Below are 16,473 nucleotides of genomic sequence, written 5' to 3' on the forward strand. Positions count from 1 at the left end.
ATGACACAGGAGCAATACCCCCTCCAGTGCTTCACGCTGCAATTGTGTAACGTTTTACAGTTGAATCTACAGTTGCCTCGCAGTTGTATATCCAAATTAAAACAAAGGCAGTATACAATTGTATTACTCTAATTGGTTAGCGTTGTGCCAATTATTGGAATATAATTTTGGTACCTATGGAACCCGTTCTAGTGACTGGCTGGTCCTTAAGGTCCCCCAGTTTGCTCGGAACAGGGTGAATCTGCATTTTGCTATGATGCCAAACCTTGATCTCCAACCATTGTCAATTGAGTTGTACATGTTTGAATTGATTGTTATCCTTACTTCTGTTATTGTTATGATTTTATATTCCGTGTGATTTTATATGCCTTTTTTGCTTAACACTGTATGTACACTCGACGTGTTTAGGTAAAAGGTTTGAAATGAAAATGCAGGGAACAGCTGTGATAACAGAAATAAGGAGGGGTTCACCCAGGGCTGCATATAAGCTAGGAACCCCACTGCCAGCAAAGCATCATAAACGGTGACTTTTTATCTTTCATCACAGCGCTGCATTCACCTCTGACTTTCCTTCTCTCTCTCCAGGCATCGCTGCAGCCACCATGTTCATGTCAGACAAACTGACGGAGGTATCACAGACGCAGCTGCGGGTGGCGTTCGACGGCGACGCGGTTCTCTTCTCTGACGAATCGGAGCGCATCTTCAAGGCCCACGGCCTGGACAAGTTATTTGAGCACGAGAGGGAGAACGAGGACACGTTTCTGGATCATGTGTGTACATGTATAATAATAATAATAATAATAATAATAATAATTCATTACATTTATATAGCACACGTCCATTGTATAGGTTTTGAAATGAGTGAACGCTTTCAAATGTCATCATGTGGAGATAAAGTGATGGTTATTAATTACGTGTAAATTCAATGTCAAAGACAGGAAGGTTTGTGTACATTTGTGTCAAGATAAGATAAGATATTCCTTTATTGATGTAGGCGTCATAGCAGCATGGAGGGCGGGGGGAGGGGAGGACAGGTATGGGCAGGGTAATAGTAGAAAGAAAGACATAAATATAGGCAATACAATTAGATCTGAATGTAAAAATATGAGGAAAAATGTACAGTTTAAACAATATAATCAACTCTGAATATATACATATGAGAAAAATAAACAGTGATAATTTGTACATTCCAAATGTCAAGGAATGCCACTGCATTGGTTGTTCAAAGACTTTCAAAATCAGACTCGTATATGGTTCCTTGTTTCAGGGGTTCATGTGATAATCTTCTGTCTTGCCTTCATTTAAATCAAGTCCTATACTTTACAAGGCTTTGTCTGCTAAATGCATCTCATTGAACTAAGATATTCCTAGATGCCTTTTTAAAATCCAACCCTAACCTACGGTGCCGTGACCTCATGTTCGTCTCCGCTCTCGCAGGGTCCTCTGAAGGGCTTCCTGGAACTTCTGGGGAAGCTGCAGAAGAAGTTCTACGCCAAGGGCCACCGTCTGGACTGTCCCATCAGGACCTACCTGGTGACGGCCCGCAGCGCAGCCAGCTCCGGGATCTGGGCCCTGAAGACCTTGAGGGCCTGGGGCCTGGAGACAGACGAGGCCCTGTTCCTGGCCGGGGCCCCCAAGGGTCCCATGCTGGAGAAGATCAGGCCCCACATCTACTTCGACGACCAGATGTTCCACGTGGAGGGAGCCGCGGAGATGGGCACCATTGCCGCCCACGTGCCGTACGGCATCGCCCAGAAGTATCCCCGCAAAAAGTAGAGCGAGATGGGACCCTGGATGACAGCAGTGGGGTGGTACACATCCAGCCTGAGCTGGCGATTAGAGATGGAGATCGTGTCGGGAGGAGAAAAAAAGAGATAGCTAGAGAGCGATGGAATGAGAAGTTCCGACTGGGGAGATGAGGAGTTATAGAATATAATTAAGAGGAACTTCTCCATGAAAGCTTTTTTGACTGTTCGGCCGAGTGGGTGTTTTTTTGTGTGTTTTTCATCAGATCTTGTACTGTATTGTATATGGGAATACGTTGTTTCCATAATGTAGCAACCATGTGTGTTTTATCATAATGTAAACCGTCCTGGTTTAGGAATTAGATAGAGGTCAAATAGAGGTCTGGATACCTGACTTGACCTGGATGCCAACCGTCTTGTCAACTTTACATTTCAATGTCTCGGATCTACAGAATTAGTTTTTCGGGGAAAAGGTTTAATCGAATCCTGGTTTGTATATGACTTTAAAAGCCTTTTCGGATTACTGAACTGATGAACAGTTATACTGTAGTTTTTATGAAACTTGCTGAAATTGAAGAATGTGGATGGTCCCTGGATGTAGCACATGTAAAGTCACTTAAAGGGGACATATTATGTATATTTTCAACAATTTAAAATATGACTTCCTTCAATCGTCCTTGAATATATGTTTGTTACGGTTTCTTTCGTTGCAAAGAAACTAATCTAAATGTAATTTTAGTTATCTATTTTCCTGCAGTTCCTTCTTCCCTTGCATTGAACATGTGGTTTTTGGTGGTGGTAGCATTAGGCAGCGCCAAAAAGCGAACTCAGCTAATTGAATAATCAAGCTAGATTCATTGCTTGTATCCCAGCCCCTTATGACATCCCAGACGGCGATGATTCTGAAACAGCTTGTTTAGGCTTGTTAATCTGAAGACTTCAAACCCTGGCAAAATGGCAAGGAGTGTAATTGTCCACCAGTGCCTAAATAACATTTACTTTACACGGCCAGGTCCATACAGAGACGAGGCAAACACCGTTCTCCACGATATGTCCCCTTTAATGTTTGATGTATCAAGTAGTTTTTAACAAGTAAATCTTTACAAGAATGTAAAGCAGTTGGCTTAAAACACAAGTTGTCACCGTATCATGTATGTATTTCATGTTTCTGAAGATAGCAATAGTCATTTGTCCACTATTTAGTTGCATTATTCCAAAGCAAAGAAGAGAAACCATGAACTTCAGTCTGTGCCTTTGCTCACATTATTGTTATTTCCAGTAGGATTTATGTTTTTAAAAGAAAGTCACACCGATTGACTTCCGCTTTAACAGAAATGGACATGTGAGGAAAAGGAAGTGCCCTCAAGATCTTAAACCGCTTGGAAATACAATAATGAAACACAATAGATGCTCAAACAGCACACGCTATCTTGATATTCAACTAGCAGTATAATAAAATACTATATTTTGCTGTGTTGTTTAAGGTTCCAAAATATCACCCCCAAGTTGAGTTTGGATTGAGTCAAGTCAAGTGTTCTTTTATTAATCCCCTTGGGGGCATTCAGGTGTCATAGCAGCATGGGGGAGGAGGGGAGGTTACAGGGAGAACAGATAATAATAGAAATAGTAATGATAATAGAGTAGACGTAGTTCTAATAGTGGAAGAGTAGAGTAGTGAGTAGAGTCGTTAATACTGCAGCCAACATAGTGTCTATATGTTAGCCCATTTGCACTAGCAATTAGACTTTAATGGACCTTAATGGTGCTTTCACTGTGACCTGCATTATCAAATCAATATAAAAGATGGGTACAAGGAGAAGATTTTTAGACTGTCTGATATATTAACTCCTGAGGCTTCCATACTCACCCTGTACAGGACAAACAATACAATTAGGAATATTTTGGGAATGACTTTCGTTACATGTTGCACTGTGTAACTTGGATTAAATCAAGAATAAAGATAGGCTACTTGCAATGATTGTCTGTACTAACTGTATGCATCAAACACAAAAGACTCAAAGGCAACGCAAAATACGTGAATCTGTCAGTATCAGAAGTTGTTATGCATTGAACATATTTTGTTTCCCTGTGTGCTGTTATAAATCACTTGCCCATCGCCGCCCTCTGCTGTACGTTCGAGGCTAGTGCAACGGCGCGCTGACCCCAAGTGACATTGATTTATGTGTAAAGATGGAAACAAAGATCATGAAACAATGATCACAGTTTGATAGTGAGACAGTTAATACATTTCAAAGGCTATTTTCAACACAGATCTTTTCCCCCCAACTTTACAATACAAATAAAAATAAATTCTTATTTGGACTAATTGATCTCAAACGTAGTAAAAGACTGCTTTGGCCTTTTGAAAAGTCAATCAAATGTGTTCCACCTACAGTGCGCTTAGCTACGGTTCATCAGAAAGATCAGCACAGTGACAACCTAGAATTTGAAGGACATTTGCCAACCGACGCACATCGATAACACAGCTATACTTAGTCTTCTGGACTCGGCACTAAAACAAATGCTGCATTTGCAGAAGATAAAGATTCTAGAGCTGAAGCACATTTTTCTGCCACCAGTCAGAAGCTCCAACTAGAGAACTAGATCAGAACCTGGATACAGCTACCAAGACCTGGTCTAGAGAACTAGATTAGAACCTGAAGACAGCTACCAATACCTGGTCTAGAACTAGATTAGAACCTGGATACAGCTACCAAGACCTGGTCTAGAGAACTAGATTAGAACCTGAAGACAGCTACCAATACCTGGTCTAGAACTAGATCAGAACCTGGATACAGCTACCAAGACCCAGTCTAGGCTTTCTTTAATTTAGATAATGCACATAGAGAGAGCAGCTCTAGCCAACACCTTCTTTCTAGTAAGTACATTCTTTCAGTGAGTGATGTGCAGTTCTTAAACTCACCATGGGGTGGCAGCATTGGCATGTCTGACCATCCTTATTGTTACTGCAGCTTAAAGGGGAACTACGCCCAATTTCAGAATTCATACATGCTGTGTTCTAAGACAGTACAGAAATATTAGTGCAAATTAACAACTGTCCCAAATCCAAAAACTAGACTTAAACTCAAACGTGTGGACCGCATGGAGGTGTTATTTGCCAAGACTCAGAAGGTTACATTCATCTGCGGGGATTTTAACATTGACTTATTAAATCCTAACAAACACAGAATGACAGATGAATTAATCAACACAATGTATGGTCTGAGTTTATATCCATTGATCACAAAACCAAGCAGGATAACACACATTGTGCCACTTTAATTGATAATATATTCACAAATGACATGGAAAACAGTTTGGTCAGCGGACTGCTCTTGAATGACATCAGTGACCACCTGCCAGTTTTTGTGATCTATGACTGTAACTGTGGGAAGGAGAAAGAGGACCATATAATCAATCGCAGGAGAATAAGAACAGATTAATCCATAAATGCATTCAGAAATTATTTGACAGCACAAAACTGGAACAACCTTTATGAAGAAAGGAATATCGATAAAGTGTATGCAACATTTCAATCATTATATGACAACAACTGCCCAATAAAAAAATCCAATGGGAGGCAAAACCAAAACCATACAAGTAGGCCATGGATCACAAAAGGACTGCACAATGCTTTAAAAAAAAAAACACCCTATATAAACAATTTTAAAACATAGAACCATAGAGACTGAACATAAATATAATAAATACAAAAATAAGCTAACTAATATTATGAGGACAATATTAGCAAGAAGGAATACTATACCAAATTATTAGAGAATAGCAAAAACTATACTAAAGAAATATGGAAGATATTAAACAGTATTATTAGAAATAGTTCAACTACAAGTTACCCTGAATATTTTACTGACGACGATAGGACATTAAATAATAGGAATGATGTGGTTAATGGGTTTAACAACTTCTTTGTTAATATAGGGTCAAACTTGGCAGAGAAAATGAATGTCACACACACAAAAATGGTGGGGATGCTGAGGAAAATATTGGAAGAAATCTCAACAAAATTAATCTGAAAACTGTAGAAGGAAAGGAAATCATAGATATTGTTAACAAGAATAAAACATCTACCGATTGGAATGGAATTGATATGACACTAATCAAGAAAGTAATCAACAGCATTATAAACCCACTAACCTACATCTGTAATCTATCCTTCACAACCGGTTCATTTCCTCAGAAAATTTTAATTGCTAAAGTTATTCCGTTATATAAAGCTGGAGAGAAACACCACTTCACCAATTATAGGCCAGTATCCTTACTTTTATTTATAATAAGAAATATGTGGTAGGAGTATTCATAGACCTCAAAAAAGCATTCAATACCATAAATCATGACATGATTGATTGATTGATTGACAATTTTATTAACAGATTGCAGAATGGGTACAATACAGTACAGCTGAATACACACAATTGTTAAGGTGTGCAGACCAGAGAAAGACTTTTGTCTTGTTTACATCAGGGTCCCCCATTTTCAATTCATCGTAACATATATGACATACATGACATACAGATAGACAGTACTGCTACATCTAGACATTTATGACATACCAGATATACAAATATACAGTACTGTTTGTGATACAAAAATAGTCTAAAAAAGAGAGTATATACATTTGAGGGGGAATAAACTGTACATTGGAGGAGGTTGGGTAGGTGGGGTGGGGGGGGGGGGGTTACTGGAAAAAAACTGAAAGGTATGGTATAAGGGGGGTGGCGTTAGACTGGTTGAATAGTTATATTCGGAATAGGCAACAGTTTGTTTAGATGGGTGACCATAAATCATCACATGCCGATATCACCTGTGGAGTCCCACAGGGGTCAGTGTTAGGACCTTTATCAATGACATTATGTAGTGTATCAAATATTTAGAAACTAGTTTTATTTGCAGACGATACCAATGTGTTTTGTTCTGGGGAACATTTTCAACAGCTTCTGGAGGTCACCACCACAGAAATTAGTAAATTCAAATTATGGTTTGATTTAAATAAATTAGTAAAACCAAACTTATGTTATTTGGTAATCGTAAAATAGACACGCAAGTACAAATGATGATGTCAACATTGAAAGAGTGTATGAAAATACATTTTTAGGTGTGATACTGAACCACAAAATCTGCTGGAACCTCACATAACTACATAAAAACTAAAATAGCAAGGAGCACTGCAGTACTAGGGAAAACAAAACACATCTTGGATCATAAATCACTGTACATTATATATTGCTCACTAGTACTACCATATCTGAACTACTGTCTGGAGATTTGGGGTGACACTTATAAAAGCAACTTAAAACCATTATGCACGCTACAAAAAAATAGCAATTAGGATTATCAATAAAGTAGGATATCTGGAACACACAAACAGACTGGGTCTCATTCTCCAACGGACTTAAGACAAAAAATTTGCTCTTAGGGTCATTTAAGACATCTTAGGGCCGATTTTGGGATTCCCCAACCATCCCTACTAACACAACAGTAAATATAAGGTTTAAATAAATATAACACATTGTCATATTTATTTAAATTATGATTAATTAATTCCAAGGAGGCCTGTTGAGTTGACATGAAGGAATCACTATGATTCCCCCCAAATAAAGCCCTTAAGAACACGGAGCACAACAGTCTGTCAAAATAAGACTGCTCCTAAATCCTGCTCTTAGTCAGGGCCAATCCAAGCTTAGGGACAGTTGGGGAATCCCAAAATCGGCCCTAAGATGTCTTAAATGGCCCTAAGAGCAAATGTTTTGTCTTAAGTCCGTTGGAGAATGAGACCTGTTTTTAAAATCACATGCCATGAAACTCAGGGACCTGGCTGAATTTAAGACTGCACAAATCATGTTTAGAGCATGAAACAATTCACTCCCAAAACATCCAAAAAAGATGATGTGATAGAGAGGGGGGTTACAATTTAAGAGGAGAGTCTGCGCCAACACCAGCAGGCGAGCTCCAGGGAAGAAATGGACGCAACAGCAATAACCCTACTGCAGAAGCTGGACGACACCCGAAAGGCAAGGTGGACTGAAGTAGTGGAATCTATCGACTTCACCCACTCCAGCCGAAAGGCGTGGCAGACAATCAATCTGCTCTCAGGGAGAAAAACAACACCCTGCAGGTGTCCAGTGACAGCCAATGCTATTGCTTCCCAGCTCCTGAAAAATGGCCGCTTCCCAGAGGCAGACAAAAACTTCACAAGACTGACATCATGTGAGGTATCATCTATCTCCAGGGCAGCCAGCATCGATGCTAACCTTTCGGGAGACTTCACGGCAGCCGACCTAAGGTCAGCAATGAAAAAACTGAAGCAACATCCAACATCCACCCAGAGTTTGTCATGCACCAAAGTGAAAGAACATCCCAGTGGCTTTGCGCGTTCTTCTCATCATGCTTCCGGAGGTCCAACATCCCAAAGACCTGGCGCCGTGCCTCCGTCATAGCCTTGCCAAAGCCAAACAAACCCGCCGAAGACCCGAAGTCCTATAGTCCTATCTCTCTGCTCTGTGTCCCATATAAGATTCTGGAGAGGCTTATACACAGCCGGATCGAGCCAGTGGTGGACCCACAACTCCCCCCGGAACAAGCTGGCTTCCGCCAAGGCAGGTCAACAGTGGACCAGAAAGCTGGAGCAGTATTCCTGGACCTCACAGCCGCCTATGACACCGTGTGGCACCGTGGACTACACCTGAAACTCTTGAGGACAATCCCGGACTGGCACATGGTGAGGTTTATCATGGAGATGATATCCAACCAGAGCTTCATCCTACAGACCAGTGATGGCCAGACCAGCAGGCTCAGAAGGCTGAAGAACGGTGTCCCGCAAGGCTCCGTCCTTTCTCCAATGTTGTTTAACATCTACATTCATGACCTGCCATTAACAACATCTACTAAGTATGGCTATGCGGACGACTTGGCCATCATGCTTCGACGCCCAACATGGAAGGCGATGGAAGATGGCCTCAACCAAGATATGGACATTCTGGCAAACTACCTCCAGAAGTGGCATCTTCAGCTCAGCATGGGCAAAACAGTGTCTGCAGCTTACCACCTCTTTAATCGGGAAGCAAGGAGGCAACTGGATGTGCATGTGGGCAACCACCGCCTGGAGTTCCAGCAAGCCCCCAAGTACCTCGGCGTACGCTTGGATCGGACACTCTCCTACAAGCAACACCTAGATGAAGTGAAGGCCAAAACAGCAAGGGTCTCACTCATCCGCCGCCTAGCGGGTTCTACTTGGGGAGCTTCCCCCCAGACCCTGCGCATATCCACGCAAGCCCTGGTCCTGCCCGTAGCAGAATACTGCGCCCCTGTCTGGAGCAGAAGTCCCCACGTCAACAAGATAGATACTGTCATCAACAGCGCCCTCCGGACAGTAACTGGTTGCCTGAAACCCACCCCTGTGTCCTACCTGCCAGTCCTAGCTGGAATCGCCCCAGCCAGTCTCCGATGTGATGCGGCTACCCTCACCCTGGCAAGAAAACCCCAGAAGTAAGACAGGCACATCCTGCACAAAGCCACAACAACACCGGCACCACCAGGCAGGCTAAACTCTCGCCAGCCCTACAACAAGGCAGCACAAGAAATGATACAGTCTATTTCTGAGGACTTGTCCAGAGATGCCTGGCTGGCAGCATCCTGGAAACGATCATGGGAGTCGGCTGGGCCCTCCCGTATCCAGCGATACATCCAGGACCCAGGAGGTGGTGTAAAAGGAGACGATTTGCCACGCCATCTATGGACCTCGCTGAACCGTCTACGCACTGGAGTCGGGCGCTTCAAGTCTTCCATGAAGAAGTGGGGCCCCACGGACAGTGCGGCATGCGAGTGTGGCGAGCCTGAACAGACTGCCGAGCATATAATCACCGGCTGCCCCCTCTACAGCCCGCCCTCAGAAGCTGATCTTTTCGACGTAGGACCAGAGACGAGGGCGTGGCTGCAGGACACGGAGTTGGCCATCTGATGATACACGAAAGAGGAAGAAGAAGGAGAGTCTAACTTTAAGAAACAGGCTGTTTGTAGGCGGCTGGGTGGCACAGCGGACATTGCGCTCGTCACCAACGCAAGAGACACCGGGTTCGACTCCGGCTGTCGGCGTTGCCTCCGGCTTGGGCCAGCCGTCATACTAACTCAATTGGCAAGAGTTAGCGGGTGGAAGTCGATGGGTGGTAATCTGGATGTTGTGGACAGCGACTCCTACAGGTCGGTTGGGGACGCCTGCACAGCAGAGACAGGAAATGGCGGGGGTAGTGTGAGCCTCCCACACGTTACACCTCGCCAATGAGAGTCCGCGCTGGCAGGTGAAAAGATGTGACAGGCTGCCTCCTCGTGTATCGGAGGGGACACGTGATGCAAGGCTTCTATCCTCCCTACAACTGGCCAGTGCGGGGCATATGCGAGCAACGTTCAAGACAGGGGAGGGGAGAATTGGCACAGTGGAATTAGGATGGGAGAAAAATAGAAAAAGAGGAGAAAAAGTGGATAAAAAAAAAAAACAGGCTGTTCGTTCAACAATGAAGAGTATGTGCATTTCAGTTTGTGGAGTGAATCTGTGGAATGGTTTGAGTATGGAATTAAAACAAAGCACAAATATAAATTACTTAAAAAAAACATATAAAAGGATTATATCTCAGAGGTATATGGATGAGGAGGCATTGTGTTGACTGCTTGAGCCCTGGCGTCCCTGTCCAGGGGCTAGTGCTCGGCAGGATTATCATTAGTATAATTACTGATATTTTCTTTTCATAGTGTGGAAATTTGGGTTGTATGAAAATGATTTGCATAAGATAATAGAGTGTGAAGGGGGTAGGAATACATACATTTACACTTCATCCTACTCCTTTTCGAACATTACTGTTTTGCTTGTTTGTTTGTTTTTGTTTAATCAGTTTATTACTTTATTGTTTTATTTAAAATGTTTAATTTATTAAATTTGTTTTTAATTTATGTTCGAAATAAACTCATTCATCAAGTATAAAGTCTGAAGCTGCTCCATAGACAATGCATTGGGAAAGATTTGTATAGATCAGGGGTCAGCAACCTTTTTGACATGGAGTGCCTGTTTGAAATATAGTTGTAACTAGTGTGCCTCAACAATATTCCATGCATCGTAATTTTTTTCTTCTCATAATCGGGTCTTTTTAATGATAATTTTTACATTATTACATCATTATTGTTATTGTTATTATTAACAATATTATTATGATGGTTGTATCAACCCTAAATCTGAGTTGGGGGGGGGGGGGGGTGCAATGCAGACAAACAGCTGCATACAGTGCGACCATTTCACTCACATTTGCCCATTCATTTTTGGACACATCACACACCATTGGTGTGTGTACTGTACGTGTGCTGTCATAGCTCCACCTACAGGCCTAATGGAGAACACCAGGATGTGAATGGAGGGTGAATGTGAGGTATATCGTGTAAATAAGTTTTGATTGATCGCAAGACTACACTGTAAAAAAATATATAATAATAAGTTACCAGAACTTAAAAATATTGAGTTCAGTTACTGTGCATTACGGTTTTCAGTTTTCAATCCATAATAAGTTAACAGAAAAATAAGTACACAACCACATTATTTCAACCTAATAAAACTATGTTTATTGTCATTGTTTTAAGAACACAAGTTGACTTGGTAATACTCACATTTTGAGTAAAAAAAAATGCTTTTAACATGTGCAATGTTCAATGAAATAGAAAAATAAATAATACAATTTGTTGATTAATCCCACTGGTCACAATGGTGACCGTAATAATGTTTTTGTTATAAGGCTCTGCAAATGTTACTGAATGATGTAGCAATGTATTTCCAGCTACATTGAAATAATAAACAAATAAAGGGTCTCAATTAAATATGTGGTAGTAAAAAGAACCTGTGGGAGGATTTCAACAAGATAAATGCGACAACAGTGCAAAATATTTCACTATAATATTTCAAAGCAAAAAAAAATATATATATAATTTTATTTTTATTATTTTTTTTAATGCTGCCCCCTGTGCCTATGCAAATGCCCCCGCGTGCCTATGCAGGCACGCGTGCCCAGGGTTGCCTAATGCCTACCCCTGGTATAGATGATACTGAGAGACACCCAGGGGGAATGTTCAGAGTTCAAGTACATTTCCTGTTTCCAGAACTGAGACCACTAATATAGAATAAAGCTCATTTGGATATAAAAAAGAAAACAAACATTATGTGGGTCCACAAAATCAGTCTCCCGTTCATTGTCCATGAGGAGCAGCTCCAGACTTTACACTTGATGACAGTTTGAGTCTCACCTCTCTGGTTTCTGGCTTTTGGGAGAGAGAGTAGCTCCTGTTCACAAATATTGATCGAAGCGCGTTAGGCCCTTTAAATAACGTATTTGAATGTTTCATTTGAGCGGTGTACCGCTTTGTGGCTTCACTAACTTTTTTATTTTTTTTTATCCACTTTTTCTCATTATTTTTCTATTTTTCTCCCATCCCAATTTCGCCTCGCCAATTCTCCCTTCAATTCGCCCCTCCCCTGTCTAGAACGTTGCTAGACTATGCCTCCCACTGGTCGGCTGCAATGTGGACCAAGCCTTGCATCACGTGTCCCCTCCGATACACGAGGAAGCAGCTGTTGCATCTTTTCAACTGAACAGCGCGATCTCTCAGTGGCGAGGAGCAACGCGTGGGAGGCTCACGCTGCCCCCGATACTTCCTGATTCTGCTGTACAGGCGCACCAACCGACCTGTAGGAGTCGCTGTCCACAACGTCCAATCCCCACCCACCGGCTTTCCCACCCTCTAACACTTGCCAATTGTGTTAGTATGATGACCGGCCAAGCCGGTAGCAACGCCGAGAGCTGGGCTCGATACCAGCATCTCCTGCGTTAGTGGCGAGCGCCTTGCCCACTCAGCCGCCATTCTTTTTTTGATCTGTATTGATTCAGCAATTGATTCTAAACAGCGAGGGCCAGAACACACTTGATTTGTGAAGCAATCAGTAGGAAAAGGATGAGAGACCCGAAATCCCCACATGGCAGTCTGTCATAAAGCACCAAATAGCCTTTATTAGGTAACGCCTAATGCCCTGGAATTGAAATGAACATGCAGGCAATAACCACATCGGCTCAAATAATACCTTTGTTTTCCAACTTCAAAGGCCGTCATGGATATTACCCCCATCCTCACCTCTCCTCCGCTGCGGCGCCGTGTGATGGATATCTTAATATTCCTGCCGGTGTTTAGGCATAAAACGCAAAGCGGGAGAGCGCAGGCATCATCACCGGGGCCCGGGCGTCGTCTGCCACAGAATCCTCCCGCTGGTAAATGGTGACGGATACAGTCATTTGTTTTATAACCTCAGATACAGTCGACTAATGCTGCTGGCGTGGAGAGGGCCGGGAGGAGAGAGGGCCGGGAGGGGAGATGGTGGCCAGCTGGCTAACTCTGCAAACTCACTCAGCGTTTGGAATGCAGCGATGCACAAACCATAAAGACACGTGCATGCGGACATACAAGCGTGCACACACACACACACATGCACACACACGCAAACGCACACACACAGACAGGTGCAAGCAAATACACACAGATACTCACACATACACACAGTCCCAGGCATGCAAACCCACATGCACGCACAGAAAAGTACACACACACACACACACACACACACACATACACACACACACAATAACCATAATTCCATCAGTGTGAATAGGGAACAATGAGAACAAATGGCCCTAATGGCAGAAAGAGGGTGTGCTGGCAGTGTAACAGCACCGCCATCACCCACACAACCAAAACAAACCTCCGACAGCCATTTGAAATGTGTTCACGCACAGAATAATCAGTATAGGCCTAGAATAACCACCGTTCTGGTGTCCGATCCCCCCCCCCCCCCCCCCGTGCGTCGTATCTACATGAAGGAATATATTCAAGGGATACATTTCACTGACTGGAATGGACGAGGACATAAGAGTGTTATATAAGAGGCTGTAGCTGTAGGTGTATAAGCTGCTTCTGCTGCTGGGAGCAGCCAGATGTGGCGTGTAGAGGAGGGGAGAGACTGGGGCGGAGGGAGAGGGGAAAGGCTACCAGGGCACCATTACCATTAGCTAATGACATGGTAAGCAGAGGGAGAAAGAGTAGGCAAGAGAAAGAGACCCAAGACCACAGGGAGATGATTAAAAAGAGATAGAGAGAGAGGGACAGATGGCGAAGGAAGCAGCACTCGCCCCACAGACACACATACGTGCCGTTATCATTACGCTCACCGAGGAAGCGCGGTATATAGGAACCCCTGAAGGAAAACACTGACTCTCGGCAGAGAGGATGGAGAAATGCTATCTGGCGCTCTCTGAAGTGGGAATGCGGTGCCGTCGTTATTAACTTTAGTTTTTGGGGGGGGGGGGGATAAAGCACTTTAATTGAGTTTTGGCTGAAAGCTCCACTCGGAAGCAGCGCCTCCCCTCCTCCCAGGGTCCTCGTTGAGACGAGCAGCGCGCCGGCAGACGGAACACGCTCATCATAACACGCAATGGTGATTGTCGGGCGAGACTGTAGAACCTCTCCATCAGACACTTGTAATGTGCAACATCCTCAGCCTGATGGTGTGTGTGTGTGTGTGTGTGTGTGTGTGTGTGCATGCGTGTGTGTGTGTGGGAGAGTGAGTGAGTATGTGGGCCTCCAGGGCCCGTGTGTTTATCCACACTGACTGCCTTACAGATATACTGGAATTGCTTGGCTGAGGTGGCTGCTCATAGCCGGAATACGAATCAGTGTGTGTGTGTGCGTGTTTTCTATGTGTGTGTGTGTGTGCGTGTGTGTGTCTGTGTGTGTGTCCATGGTGTGTCAGAGCCAAATGAGGTACATGAGTTGCTGTCTGCAGAGCAAAACGAGGGGGATCCCACAGGGATGAATGTCAAGATGAAAGTAGAGAGAAAAATTAGAGAGAATGTCTGTGTGTGTAATATGTGTGTGTGTGTGTGTGTGTATGCATGTGAGTGTGTGCGCATGTGTGGGTATGTGTGCATGTCTGGGTGTGTGTGTGTGTATGGGGGGGGGGGTCTGTCATATTTTCTGCCTAATGATGGTTAATGACTTTTATTAGTCTCGTGAAACAAGAAGTTTCCCCTTCAGACAGCAGTGTGATTATCCTCAGCTGAACCGCAGGGGGGATTCTGATGTCATGATGGTCGCCACGTCGCCGACAACAAGTTAGTGAAATGTATAGACGAGAAGGAATGAGACACGCATTAGAGCAAAGACGCTAGATCGTGAGTGATCTTGTGATATCTGTTGCTAATGTGCTTTAAATGTGTGTTGTAAACAAACATGGGCCCCTTCCGTTGCCTAGGTTTGAGTCACATGACAACACCGCGACCAGATTCTCCGTAATTAGATTCAGATTTTATTTGTCACATGCAACAAGTACAATGGAATTCTTGCTCTCCGTTTGCTCCACAGCATAAAGGAATACAAAAGCAACAATTAACAGAATAAAAAGCAGGTAATATACAAGAAACTGTCAGTGCAATAACATACTGTAAGTACCACTAAGTATAAAATATATATAAGAAAATAAATAATAATAAATAGTACACATTCGACAAGTTAAAAATAATTGCACATTATATTTCTCCTCGATGGACGGCAGTGAACACCTGATGATCTTTTCTGCCATCCTCATGACCCTCTGGATGGCTTTCCTGTCCTGAGTGGTGGTGTTGCTCGTCAGTATGCTCTCCGCGGTGCCTCGGTAGAAGTTCACAAGCCATCGCGTGCTCACCACCACCAGTGACAGAGGTATCGTCTTCACGTCCTACTTCTAAACCTTGTACTTTTGACAGGAAGTGCTTTCTGTGGCCCTTATTCCCCCCAGAAATTGTGAACAAATGGAAACATACAATAATATCAATATGTGCCATATTTTCCAGAGCCAGATTGTCCTAACTGTGTGAACTTGAGAACTCAAGCACTGAAAGAAAGAGCGATAACCACATTTAGCTGCAGTGTGTAGCCTACATGACCAACGCAATATACATAGGGAAGTATTGTTATGCATGTGTTAAGTTAAAGCTGCTATGTGTACGATTTCTGATCATGGACCATGTAGACTCAGCCACATGTAAATGAAGTTTGTTTTACAAGGGAACACAATGGAAATAGACCTGGGGATTGTGTTGTGTTTTATCCCTTACCATTCGTTTTATGTAAAAAGAAATAAAATAATTTTTCATGATATTTTCAAATGAAATCAATGTTACAAACAATGTATGTTACAAAATCCCTTTGAGTTTCTCCTATTGATTACAAGTCTAGCCTCGCTGTGAAACTTCAGAATATCTCTGCACTGGTCAATGAGACTGTCCATATGTTTTGGAGCAAAATTGTAAGACACAAATCTTACTCATTGTAGCTATTCTATTACAGTAAGCCATGTCCTACTTTAGCTTGAGAGATTACAGATTGATATGGCTATATCAAAATATTTAAATTATGAGTTTGTTGTGATTTCTTGGTCCCTCTTTCGACAATTTCAGTTCCATCCTTTGCCCTGACCAAACTTTTTTAATTTAATTTGATAATTTTTACTTTGATTGCAAGGAGTCAATTCACAAATTATGAGGGATTGCCTACTTGCTTGATATAATGGTAAATGGCTGCATTGATATAGCACTTTTATTCAAAGCGCTTTACAATTTGTTCCTCACATTTTACCCATTCACTCACACATTCA

The 16,473-nt window shown here is 42.8% G+C and overlaps 1 protein-coding gene across 1 annotated transcript; it reads left to right on the forward strand.

Annotated features, from left to right (window-relative positions):
- LOC311226466 (cytosolic 5'-nucleotidase 1A-like) lies at positions 1-1,777 on the forward strand (the record flags this gene model as incomplete). Its single annotated transcript, XM_084311892.1, has 3 exons — positions 1-46; positions 586-770; positions 1,438-1,777. 3 exons carry the CDS (start codon positions 1-3, stop codon positions 1,774-1,776), a joined length of 570 nt encoding a protein of 189 aa, XP_084168018.1. The 3' UTR covers position 1,777.
- Positions 1,778-16,473: the final 14,696 nt, after the last annotated feature.

The sequence above is a fragment of the Notolepis coatsorum genome, assembly GCF_963971535.1.
Source record: "Notolepis coatsorum genome assembly, chromosome: 4".
In the NCBI taxonomy this organism is placed as follows: domain Eukaryota; kingdom Metazoa; phylum Chordata; class Actinopteri; order Aulopiformes; family Paralepididae; genus Notolepis; species Notolepis coatsorum.